At 44.7% G+C, this 22921-nt stretch overlaps 1 protein-coding gene across 1 annotated transcript in view; it reads left to right on the top strand.

Moving 5' to 3' along the window:
* Nucleotides 1-22921, top strand: part of MDN1 (midasin AAA ATPase 1) — a 1740009-nt gene that overhangs the window by 100203 nt on the left and 1616885 nt on the right. The window contains exon 6 of the mRNA XM_069235499.1: nucleotides 20769-20978. Coding sequence (XP_069091600.1) covers nucleotides 20769-20978 — 210 coding nt within the window. The remainder of the gene's footprint in view (nucleotides 1-20768; nucleotides 20979-22921) is intronic.

Genomic DNA, 22921 nt, shown 5'->3' with positions numbered 1-22921 from the left:
CGGGGGGGACACAAGCCCACACAGAAATTTCACCCTCAGCAGCGCGGGGGCGGCCGGGTGCAGTGTAGAAACAGGCGTCGGGTTTGCAATGTTAGTCTATGAGAGATCTCGGGATCTCTTCAGCGCTGCAGGCAGGCAAGGGGGGGGTTCCTCGGGGAAACCTCCACTTGGGCAAGGGAGAGGGACTCCTGGGGGTCACTTCTCCAGTGAAAGTCCGGTCCTTCAGGTCCTGGGGGCTGCGGGTGCAGGGTCTCTCCCAGGCGTCGGGACTTTGGATTCAAAGAGTCGCGGTCAGGGGAAGCCTCGGGATTCCCTCTGCAGGCGGCGCTGTGGGGGCTCAGGGGGGACAGGTCTTGGTACTCACAGTATCAGAGTAGTCCTGGGGTCCCTCCTGAGGTGTTGGATCTCCACCAGCCGAGTCGGGGTCGCCGGGTGCAGTGTTGCAAGTCTCACGCTTCTTGCGGGGAGCTTGCAGGGTTCTTTCAAGGCTGCTGGAAACAAAGTTGCAGCCTTTCTTGGAGCAGGTCCGCTGTCCTCGGGAGTTTCTTGTCTTTTCGAAGCAGGGGCAGTCCTCAGAGGATGTCGAGGTCGCTGGTCCCTTTGGAAGGCGTCGCTGGAGCAGGATCTTTGGAAGGCAGGAGACAGGCCGGTGAGTTTCTGGAGCCAAGGCAGTTGTCGTCTTCTGGTCTTCCTCTGCAGGGGTTTTCAGCTAGGCAGTCCTTCTTCTTGTAGTTGCAGGAATCTAATTTTCTAGGGTTCAGGGTAGCCCTTAAATACTAAATTTAAGGGCGTGTTTAGGTCTGGGGGGTTAGTAGCCAATGGCTACTAGCCCTGAGGGTGGGTACACCCTCTTTGTGCCTCCTCCCAAGGGGAGGGGGTCACAATCCTAACCCTATTGGGGGAATCCTCCATCTGCAAGATGGAGGATTTCTAAAAGTCAGAGTCACCTCAGCTCAGGACACCTTAGGGGCTGTCCTGACTGGCCAGTGACTCCTCCTTGTTGCTTTCTTTGTTCCCTCCAGCCTTGCCGCCAAAAGTGGGGGCCGTGGCCGGAGGGGGCGGGCAACTCCACTAAGCTGGAGTGCCCTGCTGGGCTGTGACAAAGGGGTGAGCCTTTGAGGCTCACCGCCAGGTGTCACAGCTCCTGCCTGGGGGAGGTGTTAGCATCTCCACCCAGTGCAGGCTTTGTTACTGGCCTCAGAGTGACAAAGGCACTCTCCCCATGGGGCCAGCAACATGTCTCTGGTGTGGCAGGCTGCTGGAACTAGTCAGCCTACACAGACAGTCGGTTAAGTTTCAGGGGGCACCTCTAAGGTGCCCTCTGGGGTGTATTTTACAATAAAATGTACACTGGCATCAGTGTGCATTTATTGTGCTGAGAAGTTTGATACCAAACTTCCCTGTTTTCAGTGTAGCCATTATGGTGCTGTGGAGTTCGTGTTTGACAAACTCCCAGACCATATACTCTTATGGCTACCCTGCACTTACAATGTCTAAGGTTTTGTTTGGACACTGTAGGGGTACCATTCTCATGCACTGGTACCCTCACCTATGGTATAGTGCACCCTGCCTTAGGGCTGTAAGGCCTTCTAGAGGGGTGTCTTACCTATACTGCATAGGCAGTGAGAGGCTGGCATGGCACCCTGAGGGGAGTGCCATGTCGACTTACTCGTTTTGTCTTCACTAGCACACACAAGCTGGCAAGCAGTGTGTCTGTGCTGAGTGAGAGGTCTCCAGGGTGGCATAAGACATGCTGCAGCCCTTAGAGACCTTCCTTGGCATCAGGGCCCTTGGTACTAGAAGTACCAGTTACAAGGGACTTATCTGGATGCCAGGGTCTGCCAATTGTGGATACAAAAGTACAGGTTAGGGAAAGAACACTGGTGCTGGGGCCTGGTTAGCAGGCCTCAGCACACTTTCAATTGTAAACATAGCATCAGCAAAGGCAAAAAGTCAGGGGGCAACCATGCCAAGGAGGCATTTCCTTACATATATATATATATATATATATTTTTTTTTTTTTCGATGGCATGTGTAGCTGCTGATACACATGCTGTGCATTATTCTGCCATCTAGTGTTGGGCTCGGAGTGTTACAAGTTGTTTTTCTTCAAAGAAGTGTTTTCGAGTCATGAGATCGAGTGACGACTCCTCTTCAGTTCCATTGAGAATGGGCATAGACTCCATTGTTAGATTTTCTTTCTGCTGTCGCGTTCGGACATGTTTCTTGCTCTGAGATTTTGATTTGGAAAACTTTGGAAAACTTTTCATTGGTACGCCTGCCCCTGTACCCTCACAAAAGCAAAAACATAAGTCATTGGGTATGCCACTGCCGTAAGCCCATGGCTCAGCCTGAAAAAAAACTACGGGTGATCAACTTACCAGTTCGGCACCGAAAAATGCCACTCCTTCTAAAACATCGGAGGCAACAAAGAGCTCCGTGTCCGACTCCAGCAAACTTCATTTTTCTGAGTCGAAAATTAGAAAATCACTTTCGGAGCCGAGAGCTTCGTCAGCATCATCTTTTGCAAACCTGAAAAAGCCTGCTTCGGAGCCGAAAAGGCCAGCATACAGAGAGGAGCATAGACTTTAAAAAAGACTCAAAGAAAGCCACAAAACCTCTGAGGAAGAGTATCAAGTACAACCAATGATTGAAGTTACGGATGAAAGGAGTCCAGGATCCACATCCATAAAGAAACAGGCAGAATTCAGACAGCACCTCCTCTGCAACCAAAAAGAAAGCTAGCCTTTCAGGAGGAATTGGACACTGTGCAGCTTCCAGCAAAAGTGACAAAGCAGAAACCACCACCTCCTCAATCTTCTCCTCCTCATTCTCCTCCTCACTCTCCACACCTGCCTACCTCTCCTCCTACTTGTCCTACACCAGTGCAGTCACCCACTCACTCTTTTGACTCACAACAGGAGAGTGTGGATCCATGGGACCTTAATGATCCAGATCCTGTTCCTAGTAATGACCCAGACAACTATCGCTCCAAACCTTCACCACCTGAGGATAGCACAGTCTACAATCAAGTTATAGCTAGGGCGGCAGCATACCATGGGGTCACCATGCATACAGAACCCCTAGAAGAGGACTTCTTGTTTAACACCCTATCCTCAACACTCTCTACATATCAATGCCTTCCCATGCTCCCGGGCATGTTAAAACATGCAGATCATATGTTTAGTGAACCTGTTAACGCACGTATAATAACACCCAGAATAGAGAAAAAATATAAACCTCCACCCTCTGATCCTGATTACAACACCCATCAGGTACCTACAGATTCTGTGGTCGTTAGCGCTGCCAGAAAAAGAGCAGTCAGTCAATCATCAGGAGATGCACCCCCACCTGATAAGGTGAGCAGGAAATTCGGTGCTGCAGGGAAACAAGTGGCATCCCAAGCAGCAAATCAGTGGAGGATAGCCAATTCGCAAGCACTGTTAGCTTGCTATGACAGAGCCCATTGGGACGAGATGCAAGACATAATCCAGCATCTCCCCAAAGAACACCAAAAGAGGGCACAACAAGTAGTGGAAGAAGGGCAAGCCATTACTAATAATCAAATTCGTTCTGCCCTAGATGCGGCAGACACTGCTGCAAGAAGTGTCAATACTGCAGTCACAATTCGCAGGCATGCATGGCTCAGATCCTCTTGTTTTAAACCAGAAATACAGCAGGCTGTGTTAAACATGCCATTCGACAAAAAGCATATTTTGGGCCAGAAGTTGACACAGCCATAGAAAAATTAAGAAAGGATTCAGACACGGCAAAAGCAATGTGCGCACTATACTCCACACCATACAGGGGATACTTTCGGAAACCTCAGTTTCGAGCTGGGTTCAGACAACAGAGGCATCCACATCACAAGCAAAACCAACCTACCAACCACAATACCTACGAGGTGCTTTTAGGGGCACCTATAGAGGACAGTACCCCAGAAATAGAGGGAAATTTCAAACCTCTAAGCAACCTCGACAGCACCCTAAACAGTGACTTTTCTCAATCCCTTCCACTCCACATCTCTCCTGTGGGGGGAAAACTACAACAGTTCCACACAAATTGGCAAAACATGACCACAGACAATTGGGTACTATCAATTATCCGCAATGGCTATTGCCTAGAATTGATACACACTCCTCCAAATATACCACCAAGGTCACACAAACTATCCACAGAACACATCAGTCTGTTACAAGAAGAGGTCCAATCTCTACTACTCAAACAAGCAATAGAATTGGTACCACAATCTCAAATAGGGAAAGGAGTTTACTCACTATATTTCCTAATTCACAAAAAGGATGGCACCCTCAGGCCAATATTAGATCTCAGGAACCTCAGTCTTTACATCCTGTCAGAACATTTTCACGTGGCACCTCTACAGGATGTTATCCCACTACTCCAAAAACACAATTTCATGACAGCACTAAACCTCAAAGATGCGTATTTTCATATACCCATCCATCCTGCACACAGAAAATATCTCAGGTTTGTCATTCAAGGAAAGCACTACCAGTTCAAAGTGTTGCCATTTGGAATAACAGCCCCAAGGGTATTCACAAAGTGCCTAGTGGTAGTCGCAGCCTACCTAAGAAGACCACATATACATGTCTTTCCATATCTAGACGATTGGCTATTAAAATCAAACAGTTGTACTCCATGCCAAAATCATGCGCATTACGTAATACAAACCTTGCACACACTAGGGTTCTCAATAAACTACCGAAAATCACATCTACAACCGACACAAATACAACAGTATTTGGGTGCAATACTAAATACTCAGCAAGCGCTAGCATGTCGAAATACACAAAGGATACACGCATTCCAAAATGTAATCACACAAATACAAACAAATCAACGATACACTATAAGATTTATCATGAAGATTTTAGGGATGATGGCCTCATGTATTTCAATTGTTCCACATGCAAGACTAAACATGCGGCCCTAACAACAGTGCCTTGCACAACAATGGTCACAGGCACACGGTCCACTTCAAGATCTAGTGTTGATAGACCGCCAAACATGCATGTCCTTTCAGTGGTGGAATTCCACAAATCTAAGCAAAGGGCGGCCATTTCAAGACCCTGTACCTCAGACCATAATTACAACAGATGCATTAAGGATTGTTTAGGTGAGCTCCCCAACCAATCACAACATTAAGGGGCAATGGGATGCCAAACACAGGCAGCTACATATAAATCAATTGGAGTTGTTAGCTGTCTTCCTAGCACTCAAAGCATTTCAACCTCTTCTCACACAGAAGAATGTCCTTATCAAAATAGACAACATGATAACCATGTATTACCTAAACAAACTGGGAGGGACACATTCATCCCAACTCTCCCTTCTAGCCCAGAAAATTTGGAAATGGGCAATCCACAACCAAATCAACCTGTTAGCACAATATATTCCTGGAATAGACAATCAGTTAGCGGATATCTTCAGCAGAAATCACCAACAAACACAGAAATAGGAGATTCATCCGTGAATATTTAAAAAATACTTTCAACAATAGGAAATACCAAACATAGATCTGTTCGCCACAAGCGAAAACACAAAATGCCAAAACTTTCCACCTAGACACCCACATCTCCTATCCAAGGGCAATGCTCTATGGATCAATTGGTCAGGGAGATTTGCTTACGGTTTTCCCCCCTCTCCCACTCCTTCCGTTTCTAGTCAACCAGTTGCGACAAACTTCATTTAACATGATACTCGTAGCACCAACATGGGCACGTCAACCGTGGTACACAATATTATTAGACCTGTCAGTATTACCACACTCCAAACTCCCGACCACACCTGTTGACACAAAACAAAGGCCAAATCAGGCACCCAAATCACTCAATCTAGCAATGTGGCTCCTGAATTCATAGAGTTTGGATATTTACATCTCTCATCTGAATGTATGGAAGTTATTAAACTAGCAAGAAAACCCACTATCAGACAGTGCTATGCAAACAAATGAAAAATATTTGTATATTACTGTCAATCTAAACATATTGACCCTCTTACAGCATCGATACAAGACATTGTATGCTATTTACTTCATTTGCAAAAATCACACTTAGCATTCTCTTCAATAAAAATTAATCTTACTGCAATTTCAGCATATTTACAAAATATACAGCACAGCTCCTTATTTAGAATTCCTGTCATTAAAGCTTTCATGGAAGGTTTGAAACGTATCATTCCACCCAGAATATCACACGTCCCTTCTTGGTATTTAAATATAGTGCTTACCCGGCTTATGGGACCACCATTTGAGCCCATGCACTCCTGCCAAATGCAATTCTTAACAACATGGAAAGTTGCTTTCCTAGTGGCCATTACTTCTTTAAGAAGAGTGAGTGAAATCCAAGCCTTTACTATTGAAGAACTGTTCTTCCAAGTACACAAGCATAAAGTGGTACTAAGAACAAACCCAAACTTTCTTCCAAAGGTTATATCACTTTTTCATATAAATCAAACAGTAGAACTGCCAGTCTTCTTCCCACAGCCAGCCAGATTCTGTGGCAGAAAGAGCTTTACATACATTAGACATCAAAAGAGCTTTAATGTACTATATAGACTGAACTAAGCCATTTAGAAAGACTAAACAACTCTTTGTAGCCTTCCAAAAACCTCATACAGGCAATCCCATATCAAAACAAGGTTTAGCAAGATGGATTGTAAGATGCATCCAAACATGCTACATTAAAGCCAAAAGACAACTCTTAGTTACTCTTACAGCACATTCTACAAGGACAAAAGGTGCTACAGTGGCTTTCTTAGGGAATATACCAATGTCTGAAATATGTAAAGCAGCCACTTGGTCACACCACATATATTCACTAAACACTACTTTGTAGACGTTTTATCACAACAAGCCACAGTAGGCCAAGCAGAACTCAGAACATTATTTCAAACAACTTCAGCTCCTACAGGCTAGCCACTGCTATTTTTATGGGAGGACAAACTGCTTTGTAGTCTATGCACAGCATGTGAATCTGCAGCTACACATGCCATCGATATATATACATATGTACAAATGTTTGTAACTTAAACCGCTACAGGCTCCTGGGGAGGAGGGAGGGTGCATATGAATCTGCAGTGGAACATGCCACAAACAGATGTACACTGGGTAAGTGACCTTTTCCGTTCGATGGCATGTGTAGCTGCAGATACACATGCTATGCATAGACTACAAAGCAGTAATCCCTGCCCAAAAATAGCGGTGGCTAGCCTGTAGGAGTTGAAGTTGTTTGAAATAGTGTTCTTAAGACAGCTTGGCCAACATTGGCTTGCTGTTTTGAAAATACATCTACACAATGTTTCGTAAATGAATGAGGAGTTGACCATGGGGCATATATCCGCTATTGGTAGGTTTCCTAAGAATGCCATAGATGCACCTTTCTTTCTTGTAGAAGGTTCTCTAGGTGTGATCAAAAGTTGTCTTTTTGCCTTAATGTATCATGTTTGTTTGCATCTAACAATCCATCTGGCTAACCCATGCTTAGAGATAGGATTGCCGTTATGTGGTTGCCGAAACGCAACAAAACATTTTGTTTTCCTAAAATCTTTAGTTCTAACTATATAGTACATAAGAGCTCTTTTGAGATCAAGAGTATGAAGGGTTCTTTCTGCAACTGAGTCTGGCTGTGGAAAGAAGACTGGCAATTCCACTGTTTGGAGATACTACATTTGGTAGAAATGTGGGATTTGCCGAAGTACAACTTTTGTTTGTGTACTTGGGGGAAAAAAGGTTCTTCAAGAGTGAATGCTTGTATTTCACTAACTCTTTGTAATGAAGTAATAGCTACTAGGAAGGCAACCTTCCATGTCAAAAATTGAATTTGGCAAGAGTGCATGGGTTCAAAAGGTGGGCCCTTGAATCTGGTAAGTAAGATATTTAGATTCCAAGCAGTAATAGGTGGTGTTCTAGGCGGAATAATGTGTTTTAATACTTCCATTAAAGCTTTTATAACTGGAACTGTGTATAGAAAAGTGTGTTGAATAGTCTGCAAGTATGCTGATATTGCAGTAAGATTAAATTTAATGGATGAGTAAGTTAAATTTGATTTCTGCAACTTAAGTAAGTAGCATACAATATCTTGTTTTGATGCTCTAAGTGGATCGGTGTTTTTAGATTGACAGTAATAAACACATTTTTTCCATTTGTTAGTATAACATTGTCTAGTAGTAGGCTTACGTGCCTGCTTAAGCACTTCCATGCATTCTAATGGAAGTTTTAGGTATCCAACATCTATGACATCAGGAGCCAAATCGCTAAATCGAGAGCACTGCAGTTTGGGTGCCTGATTTGCCCTTAGTTTTGTGTAAATAAATCAGGGGGGTTTGGTAGTTTGGAATGAGGTACTACTTACAGGTGTAGGAGTGTGGTGTACCAATGTTGACGTGCCCATGTTGGGGCTATGAGAATCATGATCCGAGAGATGTCTGACGTAGTTTCTTGACCCAAAAGGAAAGGAGTTGGAGGGGGGAAAAGCGTAAGCAGATATCCCCGACCAATTGATCCATAGAGCATTGCCCTTGGATAGGGGATGTGGGTGTCTGGATGCAAAGTTTTGGTATTTCGTGTTTTCGCTTGTTGCGAATAAGTCTATTTCTGGTGTTACCCACTTTTGAAAGTACTTTTGAAGTACTGGAAAGTGAATCTCCCATTCGTGTGTCTGTTGGTGGTTCCTGCTTAGGAGATTCGCAAGCTGATTGTGTATTCCTGGAATGTATTCTGCTAACAGATGAATGTGATTGTGAACTGCCCATATCCGTATTGTCTGGGCTAGAAGGGACAGTTGAGATGAATGTGTCCCGCCTTGTTTTTTCAGGTAATACATGGTCGTCATAGTGTCTGTTTTTATCAGAACAGTCTTGTGTTTGAGAAGGGGTTGAAATGGTTTTAGGGCAAGGAACACAACTAATAATTCTAAATGGTTCATATGAAAATTCTTTTTGTTTGGAATCCTATTCCCCTTGAATGGTGAGGTTGTCTAGATGAGCTCTCCAACCTATCATTGATGCGCCTGTTATTGTGGTTTGAGGCATAGGGTCTTCTAATGACCGGCCCTTCATTAAATTGCTGAGATTCTACCATTGAAGGGACGTGTGCGTTTGGCGGTCCATTAACACTAGATTTTGCAACTGACCTTGTGCCTGAGACCATTGTTGTGAGAGGCATTGTTGTAAAGGCTTCATGTTGAGTCATGCTGGTGGTACTATTGCCATGCAAGATGCCATCATTCCTAGAATCTTCATGACAAATCTTAGTGTATTGTTGATTTGACTGTATGTGTGGGATGAGATTTTTGAAAGCCCTTATCCTTTTTGTATTTGGATATGCTAGGGCTTTTTGAGTATTTAGAATAGCACCTAGGTAAAGTTGTACTTGTTCTGGTTGAAGGTGAGATTTCTGGTAATTTAGAGTGAACCCTAGTGTATGTAGGGTTTCTATTACGTACTGAGTGTGTTGTTAGCATTGTGCAAAATTGCTTGATTTTATTAGCCAATCGTCTAGAGATGGAAAGACGTTAATGTGTTGCCTTCTTAAGTAGGCTGCTACTACTGCTAGACATTTTGTGAACACTCTTGCTGCTTTTGTTATGCCGAATGGCAGAACTTTGAACTGATAATGTTTTGCTGTTATGACAAACCGGAGTTATTTTCTGTGAGCTGGATGGATGGGTATATGGAAATACACATCTTTGAGGTCTAAATCAGTCATGTAATCTTTTTTCTGTAGTAGTGGCATGACGTCCTGCAGAGTTAACCTGTGAAAGTGTTCTGACAGTATGTATAGATTGAGAGGTCTGAGATCTAGAATGGATCTTGGAGTGCCATCCTTTTTGGGAATGAGGAAGTATAGTGAGTATCCTCCTGTTCCTTGTTGAGAATGTGGGACCAATTCTGTTGCTTGTTATAGCAGTAGCGATTGTACCTCCTATTGTAATAAAACGTTGTTTTCTGGGGACAATTTCTGGTAACGTGGTGGAATGTTTGGAGGGGTGGAGATCAGTTCTAGGCAATAGCCATAGTGCATAATTGGTGACACCCAATTGTCTGTGGTGATAGTGAGAGAGTGCAAGTGGAATTGCTGTATGTAGTCTGCCCCCCACACCACCAGGAGATGTGTGGGGTGGGAAATATTTCACTGTTTGGATGCTGTAGTGGCTTGTTTTGAGGCTTGGAATTTGCCTCTATAGGACCCTCTAAATCCCCCTCTCTGATATTGTTGCTGCTTTGCCTGGGCGGTAGAAGCTTCAGATGATTGTGGTTTGAATCCTCCCCTAAATTGTGGCCTGCGAAAGGAGTCTCTATAGGGTGACATGTATAATTCTCCCATTGCTTTGGCAGTGTCTTGAGTCTTTCTTTAGCTTTTCTATGGTTGTATCGACCTCAGGCCCAAATAAGTGTTTCTTGTCAAAAGGCATGTTGAGTACAGCCTGTTGAATTTCTGGTTTAAAACCTGAAGAGCAGCAGCCAGATGTGTTAACACAGCCATTACTATATCAGCAGCATCGAGGGTAGACCTTATCTGATTGTTGCTTATGGCCTGTTCTACAATTTGCTGTGCCCTCTTTTGATCCTTTGGGAGGTGCTCTAGGAGTCCTTGCATCTCATCCCAGTGGGCTCTATCGTATCTGTTGAGAAGTGCTTGCAAATTTGCAATTCGCCACTGGTTGGCTGCTTGTGTGGTTTACGCCGGTCGTCAGTGGGACAGCAGGACACAAAACTGGTCTGCGAGGTTCAGTTGTCTGCAGATGCAGGGGAGTGACTCCTTCACTCCACGGGAGATTCCTTTTTGCTGTTCTAAGTGTAGGCAGTGTCCTTGTGACTCTAGAGGATGCATGGCCATAGAAGTTTTTGCAATACCCAGGAACAAAATTACAGTAGGAGCCCTCCTACTTGTTGCAGGCTTGTCTTGGTTCCTGGTGCAGTCCAGCAGTAGGATCCAATAGGTTGCAGAAGTGTTGTGAAGAAGAATTGTGCAGCTTAATCTAGGGACCCTCCCTCAGTGGAGCCCTCTAGTAACCCAGAAAAGGGGGTTGGCCATCTACTGCAGTGGCCCATGTGTCATGAGTGGGTCAGGGATGATACTCTGCTGGACTGGCCCCTGGGTGCAGTAAGATGCTCCCAGGGGCCTCTGTTGATATTGTTTCCAAGATGGCTGTTAGACCTGACATGCCTTAGGGTTGTCACCCCTAACTTTTTGCCTGCCTCCCTCCACTTTTTGGACCCTTTTTTGCTGGCTTTTAGACTCTGCCCACTTTACCACTGCTAACCAGTGCTAAAGTGCATATGCTCTCTTCCTTTTTAAACATGGTAACTCTGGATCATACCTGATTGGACTATTTAATCTACTTATAAGTCCCTAGTAATGTGCCCTACATGTGCCTAGGGCCTGTAGATTAAATGCTACTAGTGGACCTGCAGCACTGGTTGTGCCACCCACTTAAGTAGCCCCCTTAACCTTGTCTCAGGCTTGCCATTGCAAGGCCTGTGTGTGCAGTTTCACTGCCACCTCGACTTGGCATTTAAAAGTACTTGCCAAGCCTAGAACTCCCCTTTTTCTACATATAAGTCACCCTTAATGTGTGCCCTAGGTAACCCCTAGGGCAGGGTGCTGTGTAGGTAAAAGGCAGGACATGTACCTGGGTAGTTATATGTCCTGGTAGTGTAAAGCTCCTAAATTCGTTTTTACACTACTGTGAGGCCTGCTCCCTTCATAGGCTAACATTGGGGCTGCCCTCATACACTGTTGAAGTGGCAGCTGCTGATCTGAAAGGAGCAGGGAGGTCATATTTAGTATGGCCAGAATGCTAATACAAAATCCTGCTGACTGGTGAAGTCTTATTTAATATTACTATTCTAGAAATGCCACTTTTAGAAAGTGAGCATTTCTTTGCACTTAAATCTTTCTGTGCCTTACAATCCACGTCTGGCTGGGCTTGGTTGACAGCTCCTTGTGCATTCACTGACACAGCCCAAACACAGGGTACTCAGCCTCACTTGCATACATCTGCATTTTGAATGGGTCTTCCTGGGCTGGGAGGGTGGAGGGCCTGCTCTCACACAAAGGACTGCCACACCCCCTACTGGGACCCTGGCAGACAGGATTGAACTGAAAGGGGACCTGGTGCACTTCTTAGCCACTCTTTGAAGTCTCCCCCACTTCAAAGGCACATTTGGGTATAAAACAGGGCCTCTGCCCTACCTCATCAGACACTTGCTGGAGAAGAAACCTGAACCAGAAACTACATCCTGCCAAGAAGAACTGCCTGGCTGCTCAAAGGACTCACCTGTCTGCTTTCTACAAAGGACTGCTGCCTTGCTGTTGCCCTGCTGCCTTGCTGAACTCTTGTCTGGCTGTGAAAGTGCTCTTCAAGGGCTTGGATAGAGCTTGCCTCCTGTTCCCTGATGTCTCAGGACCAAAAAGACTTCTCTTTTTCACTTGGACGGTCCGTGCGTCGAAAATTTCGATGCACAACTTGTTCCGCGGCGAGAAAAACGCCGCACACCGACGCTGATCGACGCGACGCTCTTGGGACGATCGAAAATCCGACGCACGGCTTCGCAAGGACAACACCGCCCGACCTCTAGAGGAGAAATCGACGCGACACCTGCCGTGAGATCGTAATTTCGACGCGCAGACCGACGCGCAGCCGGAGAACAAGCAGGAAAATCCACGCACAGACCCGGGACATCTGGTAATCCCCGCGATCCACAGAAAGAGACTGTCCGCGCGCCGGAAAACAACGCACGACTTCCCCGCGTGGAAAATAACGACGCAAGTCCCGTGTGCTGGGAAGAAATCGACGCACACACCCTTTTTCCACACACCTCTTCCTCTGTGGCCCTCTGAGGAGATTTTACCACTCTAAACCAGGTACTTGTGCTTGAAAGAGACTTTGTTTATATTCCAAAGACTTAAGAAACTTTATATCACTTTTCAGTGATATCTCTACAATTTCCCATTGCAACTTTATTCTTTTTGACCTACAATTATCCTGATAAATATTATATATTTTTCTAAACACTGTGTGGTGTATTTTTGTGGTGCTATATGGTGGTATTGTATGATTTATTGCACAAATACTTTACACATTGCCTTCTAAGTTAAGCCTGACTGCTCGTGCCAAGCTACCAGAGGGTGGGCACAGGATAATCTTGGATTGTGTGTGACTTACCCTGACTAGAGTGAGGGCTTTTGCTTGGACAGGGGGTAACCTGACTGCCAACCAAAAACCCCATTTCTAACAATGGCATCATCAAGTGCCTACCTGGTTGAGCTCTGAACACTTTCCTAGGGAGAAGCTGGAATGGGGGGATGGTCACGCCCCTGCCCTTTGTGTGGTTTTGCACCTGAGCGGGAGCTGGGGGCTCCTGCACTGGAGTAAACCGTTTTTTTGCAAGGAGGGCACCAAATGCGCCCTTCAAAGCAGTCTGGTGGCGTTCAGAGGCAACCCCATCCCAACCCAGACACCTATTTCACAGGGAAGAGGTGATCACACCTTTCCCTTGCAGGAAATCCTTTGTGTCTTCCCCTGCTTGAGTTAGGCTTATCCGCAGGAGGGCAGAACAGTGTCTTGGGTCAGCAGCAGCTTGGGCTGGCAGCCAGACCCCATAAGGCTACACTGGCAGAACTGGGGGATCCTCTAAGGAACCTCTGGAGTACATGATATCATGCAGCTACACTGGAATCAATGTAGTTGCATGATTCCAACATGTTTGATTCCAAACATGCCTAGTTTGTTGGTGGACCACTTGTGTTGGCCAGTGTCTACCACATACCTTAAGCTGGCTACTCCACACTCTCAAAGCCCAGAGAAATGAGTCTGGGGCTTGTAGGATACACTGCTAATGCAGGAGTACACTTACACTTGGGGACATGCACCCTTCCCTTGGGCTGAAGGGCCTACCAGAGGGGTGACTTAGTGTTTAAGTTCAGTGACCATGATATAAGCCAAGGCTTATATCTGAAGTGAAAAATGTATGCACCATTGCCCGCAGACAGTCTGCATGTGCACCCATGAGTGGCACAATACATGCTTCAGCTCATGGGAGTCGTATGGGCTACCAATGCTCTGAGTACCTAAGTGCCATATATTAGGGACATTGGTGCACCATTATGCCAATTGTGGGTGTAACCATTTCATAAGCAACCGCATTAAGAGGAGAGAGCACAGGCACTGGAGTCCTGATGAGCAGGATCCCAGTACACTATAACAAGTGGGGGTAACAGTCAGAAAGATACCACTACCCTGCACACACAAACAATATGAAAATGGGTAACAGTGATGTGCACCACACATCGATGCTTTATTAGCATGAGGTGGATGGCTCTCAGTTCTTCTTTGATCTAAGTAAGGCCGAGCTCAGTGCTACTCATCATTTTGAGTGTTTCTTGAATGAGAATTTACCTTGAAAAACAAGACACGAGGCATCTGGCAAAGCAAGAACGGTTAGTTTCATTAAACATTACGTCCGAGAGAGCAGTTACAGAACCAGGATCTGAGGTCTGTCTCTCATACATCTGAATGAAGCAGGTTTTTCATACATTTCTCCTAGTGCCATCAAGCCATAAAAAACATTCCTTTCTTGGTAAACAAAATGCCAACAGTTGTCCTGGAGTCGTAAACATAATTCCAGATAGTGAATAGAGGTGGGCCTCGACCTGCCGTGGACACAACGTGGCCCAGCGAGTACATGTCCAGATATCCTCTTTGAGGGGCACGTGGTCGCTGTGTATTCTGTGTCCTGATTGGCTATGTTTTCCTAACTAAGTGTGTCATCTAACGTTATGGGGTGTTCGGGAATTCACGCTTCGTTCTGGCCATGTGTGCTTTCTTGGGGCCAATCTCTGGAGACCATTGTGGTGACAGAGCAAATATGACATAAGAACAAGATTTAAAGGCATCTTTTATTGTCCCTCCACTTTTCAACTGAACAGAACACATGTCAGTGTCAACTCACCAGAAGGGACGAGTAAGTATTAAAAAAAATAAAGCTCAACCTGATCAAATAGTGGTTGGGTGGATTTTTCTAGCCCTGGTACTGTTCCCCATTTTGAGCGTTTCCCACTGGCTTATTTAAATCCATCAGGCATTTGCTTTTGTTTCCAAGGTGAAGACGTATATGGACCTGCCCGCTGATACTTGGACATCAGTGAACAGTCTAAATTCCTCAGGAATGTCCTTTTACTAAGCCCAACAGCAGTTATTTTCTTTTGAGCCTGATGCAGTAGTGTTTTTTTTTTTTTTTTTTAAATTGTTTTTTTTTTTAATTTCTTTTTTTTTTTTCCCCTCAGCGGTTGCTGGTACGGTTCAGACGGATCTTCTCTGGGGGTTGACAAGGGTTGGGGTGTGTATGGTGACAAGGGAGCAGAGACAACGCCATCCAGGGACAGTCTGGGTTTAAACAAATTTGCCGCACTGCCAGGAGGAGTACATCAGTGTGGAGGTGCCCCATTGCGTGTCCGTAATGCGCAGTATTGTGCCACAGTTTTCATTCGTGCCCAGCAGGATGGGTCCTTTGCCTCTGAAACATTAGAAATACAGTGTGAATTTCCGTACAATTACGATTGCCCCTTCCCTTCTATCCACATGTACCTATCTCAGTATCCCAGATCTCCTGACCCGGGGTATCTACTCTGTTATTTAGCCCACCCCTACGAGACCCATTTCCTTTCATATCATTGAGTTGGATGGCTCTGCACTGAAACTCCATGTCTTGAGTCCATTTATTGTTAACAAAGACAGCCCCTGACACTTTAAGGGCCACCCTGGGACCACTGACGGAAATAAAATGCAGATGTATTTATGCACTTATTAGGTGGTTTAGCTACCTCCAGGAATCTGTTCTCAGCAAAGTCTTGGGGCCCTTCCTGCGCATCCTGTCTAGCTCAGTCTGGTTCGTCTAGGCTTAGTGAGAAAGTACAGTGTTGTTGGATTGGGGAGGGGGAGTGGCTGGTGTTTCTTCCACACTTCGTTCACACAATTTTAGTGAGGTACCTGAGGGTTGTGGACCCACTAGCGGGGTCGATTTCGAAAAAGTGTGTTATTGTTCATGAACACTTACATTTTTATGGGTTGTTGTGGGCCTCCCACCTCTCCGACTCACTTGGGGGTAAGGAGATGGAGGTAAAGCATTATTGTTTTTTATTTTATTTTATTTCCATGGTGATCTTGGGAGCATGTGGGTGCTTTCAGCTATTAACTAGTGGCCTGTGTCGGGGTCTGGAGGGCGGGCTGGTGTTTCTTTCACACTTCGTACAATTTTAGTGAGGCACCTGAGGGTGGTGGACCCACTCGGGGTATCGATTTTGAAGAAGTGGGTTATTGTTCATGAACACTTCAGTTTTTATGGATTTTTGGGGCTCCCCTCCTCTCTGATTCACTGGGGGTGTGGAGGTAAAGCATTATTGTTTTTAGTTTGTTTTTTTGGATGATCTTGTGAGCACGTGGGGGCTTTCAGCTATTAACTATAGCGGCCTGTGGGTGGCGCCAGCCCTCCAGTATCCTAGTGTGTCCGTGGGGTGTCATCAATGCGGGGGGGTCTTTCGACCCACACAAGCGTGGGCAATGTATAAAGAGGAGTGTGTGAGAGGTGTGTTGAAACTGAAAGTTGTTAGGCGATTGCAGCGCGCACCGAGGTCACATATATAGACCCCTCTAGTCTCGGCATGTGGTGTGCAATGTAACCCTCCCCAGTGGCGCCAGGTATCTTGACTACTTCCTTTTACTAGAGACTTCTTTTGGGCTAGCTTTTGTCTTTTAAACAAAAAAAAAACAATTATATTGGTCTTTGGCTGCTTTCCTAGATCTTCACATGATCTCTTATCTTAATTGTCGTGTGTTAGCTGATTTCTAGGCCTGATATGGGGGTGAGCATATTTTTGTGGTCAATTCTCATTGAGCGGTAATAGATCTTTTCAGTTTCCCTTTCCCTGCCTGGTCATCCCCCCGCACATTTGTGTTTGGCATTTGTGTGAATGCAGTACTTCCCCAGACAGTTAACCGTCCCTGCCGTGGTTGCGGCCCCAGTCCTTGTTGGGCTGGGTTTCCGGTCTGTGATTGCTGTTGCTATGTGTTTGTCCAACTACCGGACCATGGCTGACTTGCCTGTGCCTGAGTGCAAAGTGCGTTCTGGTTTACCTGGGCTTTGTTTTGTAGATGGAGATTCTGCAGGGCCTGGCTTATGCTCCTCAATCTCTGTTCATGAAATGCCTTTAGCCGGCATCTGTCAGCCTTTGGCCCATTATTTGGCAATAGTAACATTAAAAAAGGTCTGGCTGCTGCCAGCCTCCTTAGTTTCTGCCATTATAGCTAGGTTGAGTCCCTCTGGGCTTTTGCAGTGGAGCTCCCGTCAGAACTGGTGCATTTGCATACCCGTGGCTGACACTGCCCCCTAGAGTGTTTGTTTTGTTCAATTTGTGTTGGACTAAATTATCGGTGTCTCTGTTGGCTTGCCCCTCTCTTTCCCTGTCCTTTTCTGTTTCTTTTTGTGATCGTATAATATATGACCTTATCTCTCACTCCCTCTCTCTCTCTCTCTTCTTAGTTTGTGCCTTTCCTCTAAATTCCACCCAAGTTGCATTGTTCTTTTTGGTCAGGACTTGCCCTCCAACCTGCTTTTTGTTGTTTATTCGGCTACCTGAACAAACCCTGTGGACACCCCCCTCCCCTTCAGATCACGGAGGACTGGGACCACTTTAACGCTAGTTGTCACTGTCCAGAACCGCTATGAATTTCACTTTCACCTGAGTGTGTTCACCTGAAACAGTGGGAGAGCATGTTTTCCATGCAGCTGGGGTTCCATGGGCTGAAATTGGGGGTGGGAGTGGAGAGGGTTTGGAATCGAACTTCAGTTAACTCTAGCGCTGGACTGGACTGATGCTGGGATTGCCTGGACCTGCTGGCCTGTTAGTCATGCCTGGACATATCAGTTTGTTGTTTTGTAGGGGACCCTCTGGCTCCCTCAACTGGCAGATAAGTGTAACCTAATGCAGGGATAGCAGGCATCATGGAGAGCACCTCCATTCCTATGGTGGGGGAGGTGTGGACACCTTACTTGAGGACTGTGTGTTAGGTTTATCGAACTGGGCCTCCTTGAACATGGCCAATAGTTCTAAAAGTGCTTCTCTCCTGTCCTCTTTCTGCCCTACTTATTTGGTCCATATGTGTCCCCTCATGTGCTCGATTATTTTAGTGTCGAAGGTTCCTTCCTTTGGCAGGCAAACGTGTGTGCCTTAGCTTGTGTATGCTATTCGTGGCAAAACTTGTTACGTTTTTTAGCCTGTGTGGACAACCTGGTTTCTAAGTGTTTTAGTCGCGACTTCATGATCAGCTGGGTAGTTTTTAGGAGACAAATACACCTCTAGCTTTTATGGTTTTAGGGAACCTTAAATTCTACTCTGGTCGTGGGGAAATATATACACGAGATTGCTAGTTCTAGCTACTTTACTATGAGCTCAGCGTTATTTACAGATCCATCAACTTGAACATTTCACAAACACAACTTGCATACAATGGGTCACATCCAAGAATACATTTCAGTAGGTATTTTGAGCGTTGTGAACTTTGGCATTAAATTTCAAACTTTACTTAGGTATTAAATAGTGATTGTCAGAGATAGCAACACCTTCATATAGCACATTGAGTCAGCGAAAAAACACAATGCTAAAGACCAAATACAGTTGTATTGATTTACCGACACCACAACATCAAAGATACATCAAGTTTCAACTAGAATAAAGAAAAAATTAATGACAGAGAAAAAAGGATGACCTTGTCAAAAAAACCTTAGCCCACTCACAGCGCATGCTATTCTGTGAAATGGGAATGCTCTGCGCGGTACACAGGACTAAGTGTGCCTGAAAGTCTGTCAGTATTGTCTCTGGGTCAAACATAATCTATGCAGAGAAAAGGAGCAACTCCACAACCAGAGGCCCTTCTTGGCCGAACACAAGCTACACCTAATCTCCCCAATCCAAATATATTTCCCCTCTGTCTGAATCACACCCAGGGGTTAGGTGTACCATCTGAGTTATGCCCATCTGTCTCACTTCTTTCAGATACCAAGTATTAAGAAACCAGGAGCACTGAGAAAACCCTTTTAGACTACATGAATATAGGATTGAGGTGCTGGCCCTGTATCACACCCAAGGTCCATGCGTACCATCTGTCATGCCCAGTGGTCCAAGCCGTGACGCCTCAACTCTGTATCACACCTAGTGGACAAACATAGCATCTGTGTCACACCCAGCAGTCTGAGCGATAGACACTTCTCACTTATTGAGTTGCTGGCCCTATATCACACCCATGGCCCATGTGTACCATCTGTGTCACGCCCAGTGGTCCAAACGACACTCACCTTTTCTAGTGTGCTGACTATGGGAAGAAAGGTGATCTCTGCGGAAACGCGCCTGGGGCTGCCTTGTGACTGCTGAGTTCGAACACATAGTATAGGTAACATGCCAGATTTCTGTCATTGGCAGGGCTCTGAGATTACTTTTCTACGCTTCTTCCTAGTTTGCCATGCATCAGATCGTCAAATGCTGGGGTTAAGGCTCTGATGTAGTTTCTTCCCCTTCTGACGGTGGCCTCAGGATGGGCCTCCGCCTCTTGGTTTCAGCAGAACTTCCAATCAATTGCATGGTCTGCTCACCTTCCTTGTTGCAGGAATTTGAAAATGTCTGGCGGGGTCCCCTTTCTTCAACTGCAGTCTGGTTTGAGGTCTAATCAGCTTCTTGCTGGCTCGCCAAAATGTTGCTTGAATGTGAATTTGCCTTTGAAAAAAACAAGACAAGGGATGTTTGCCAAAACAGAATCAGTTGGTTTAACTAAACCAGGCGGCCAGGAGAACCGTTAAAGAAACGGAGTCTGAGTACTGTCTCAAATACAATCGATCTGAGCGGTGTTGTATACATTTTCCCCTGGGCATCATAAAATAATTTATCATTTCTTTTTAGGTAAACAATGTGGACCGTTGTTTTGAGTCGTAAATACGTTTTCTGATAACGATTGGAGGTGGGCATCAACCTTGTGTGGACACAATGATGGCCACTGGGTAACATGTCCATATGTCCGGCATGAGGGGTGCGTGATTGCTGCGTGTTACTGTGAGTGCTATTTTGAGATTGGCTGAGTGTTCTCAGCTTCATGTGGCGTCATTCTATGGTGTTTTGGGAATGCGCGCACCTCTGCGGCCATGTGTTCTTTGAGGTCAATCTCCTGGGCCCATTGTGGTGTTGCCGTGTCTCTCTGTGGGATTGTTCTGAGTTTCCTGTTAGCACGTTTGTCGTCTGGCTCAGTACTGACCCACCAGAGGCTTGTAAATAAGTAATCTCAGGCCTAGGTCTCAGTGCCTGCCTGACCACATAACTCTGAGTTTGGATTGATGGAGAGTTTGACGGGTGAATTTGATAATAGTGATGCGATTTTGTCTTTAAGTATGAATGTATCATTGTGCACATCAACTTTTTCAGTATCAACATCTCTGCTCCCCTTAAATGAATCACTGACTGATGTCCTGTTTGGCACCTAGTTCAAGCCCTCCACTGGGGCTTCTGTAGGGAATCTGCAGCTAGATATTGTCTCTACCAGATAATGTGTTTACGAAGGTAAGTAACATGTTCTTTAAGATGGTACTTTCCAGTTCCACCACTTCAGTATTTTGTTGAATTGTGAAGTGGTTGAATCTTTCTGTATAACAAATCTCTTCTAACTTTGAATAGCTAATTTGATTATCCTTCTTCAACCCTGCAGGACTGTACTAGCCGCCTTGTGCTGGTGGAGTCTACATGTAGAAACTTGCAGAGCCTTGCCTTGGCAGTCTCTTTCCAGAAAGCCGTTCTTCTAGAAGGACCAATTGGATGTGGAAAAACTGCTCTAGTGGAGTATATATCAGCTGTCACTGGACGCACCAAGTCTCCTGATATTCTGAAAGTTCAATTAGGAGATCAAACAGACAGCAAGGTAACTTGTGTAATTTTGCATTGTGAATTGTCAAACTGAGAACAGATTCTAATTTTGTCCAGACTGCCTCTTTTCCAGCTGCAAAGGGGCTGAGCGACAAACTCATATGAGTTCTGGAAGTAGTACATAGTACTAAAATAGCTCTCTTTTATGTTCTCTTACATGCCTTTGTGAATTGGCCCAAAAACATCCAACTCCTTAATAGTAAAAGTACAAGGAGGGGCACTGATCCTATGTGCATTAATTGTATCCCATTTTACATGTTTTTGGGCTGATTTACAAAGGCATTCAAGAATATCTTTAGAGTACTACGGGATTACTACTATACCTCTTTGAATATGCCTCATTATGTTTAAGTGTAGAACATGTAAAGAAGATTTGAAAAACTTTGGCATTTTGCTGGCAGGCAGATGTATTATACCCCAAAACTTGCATCAAAGTAATTATTATAAATATTATAATACATATTTGCGAAGTCCTAGACAAATCCAAAAAAGACAAATAATTGTTTGATTAACATCCCTTTGACTATAATAACTGCGGGGCCAATATTTGCCATTTCTTGAGTCTAGGCTTCTCCAGTTATGGCAGCTCTTTTTCTCCCTTACATACCACTCCATTTCCTTCCTACACAGTTAAGGTTCTTATCTGTTGGCCTTATCACTAAATCTCCTTTTGAGATCTACCTCACAGGTAGTCAGTATGCCAGTGCCAATCAGTTCTAGAAACGTGTCTGGATACTCATCCCTGACACTGGTAACCTCTGGAACTGTTGTTTTTTCACTTTTCCTAAATTCAAGTATCTTTAGAAGCTGTATGATTGATATTAGACTATTTAATCAGTTATTTGAAATTGCCTGAACCATGCAGTAGTCTTTTTTTTCACACTAGAAATAGTGAATCTTGTAATGGTAGAGTTTGACTTTAAATGGGTATGCAGAAGTTATCTATTCCAAACTAACATCATTGGCAAGATATCAAACTGTTCGATAAACTAAACTAACATCATGCAATTGAAAAGATACAAAGACACTGCTTTCAAGATTTTTAAAGGTTTGACTGATGAGCTTTTAGAATTTCACGACTGGGTCAATAAACGGACTGAAATTTCATGACTGGCTGAAGAAACAAATGAGTGAAATTCGGTTTACTGTTGACTATAGGAAAGAAATAAGCAATTTCTTAGACCTCTGGATTCAACATTTAGAACAGCACATATACACTCATATATACCACAAACCTTTGGACACTTGTTCCACAGTTCACGTTTAGTCACCACCCACGAAATTGCAAAGAGAAGATTTTAACAAAAGTCCTAAAAACCTTATGAGTTTCTAATTAAAAAGTTAACCTTAAAACCATCTGTGTATAATGCTTGCATTAACCGTCACCAGTGGTAATTACTTTGGGCTGCATCACAGTCCATCGCTACTTTGCACACCATGTCACTTTAGTTAGGACCCCCTGTAGGAAGCTGCCTATCTATGTAGTGTTCCAATGCATGGTGACCCTTATTGACCGACAAGGGTTGAAACAATCATAAAAGCTGTCTTTGTGGTAGTGTGGGGAAGCAGTTAGGCTTATCAGAGGATAGTGTTGAGCACCTATTGTACACACAGAGCCAGTAAGAGAGACTCCCACTCAATGAAGAAATACAACACAAATTTGTAAAAATAACACAGATTTTTATAATAACTTAGACACCAAGATCATTGTAATCAGGTAAGGTCTTTTAAGATAGTGATTTTTCAAGACTTAAAAAAGCTGTATTGTATATTTATGGCGGGAATGTTATCCTATGGGGAATAAAAATGTACTGCTTTTGGGCACTTATTAACAACTTACAGGACCAGTCTTCTCGAGTTCAGGTGAGAATAGAGCAAGATCCGAGGCAGCACCTAGAGTTCACTTCGGTAGGCATTGGGGCGTGTGGGTGCAGATGT

Source organism: Pleurodeles waltl, chromosome 5 (assembly GCF_031143425.1).
Source record: "Pleurodeles waltl isolate 20211129_DDA chromosome 5, aPleWal1.hap1.20221129, whole genome shotgun sequence".
Taxonomy (NCBI): Eukaryota; Metazoa; Chordata; class Amphibia; order Caudata; family Salamandridae; genus Pleurodeles; species Pleurodeles waltl.
This window is presented reverse-complemented; position numbering and strand designations above follow the sequence as displayed.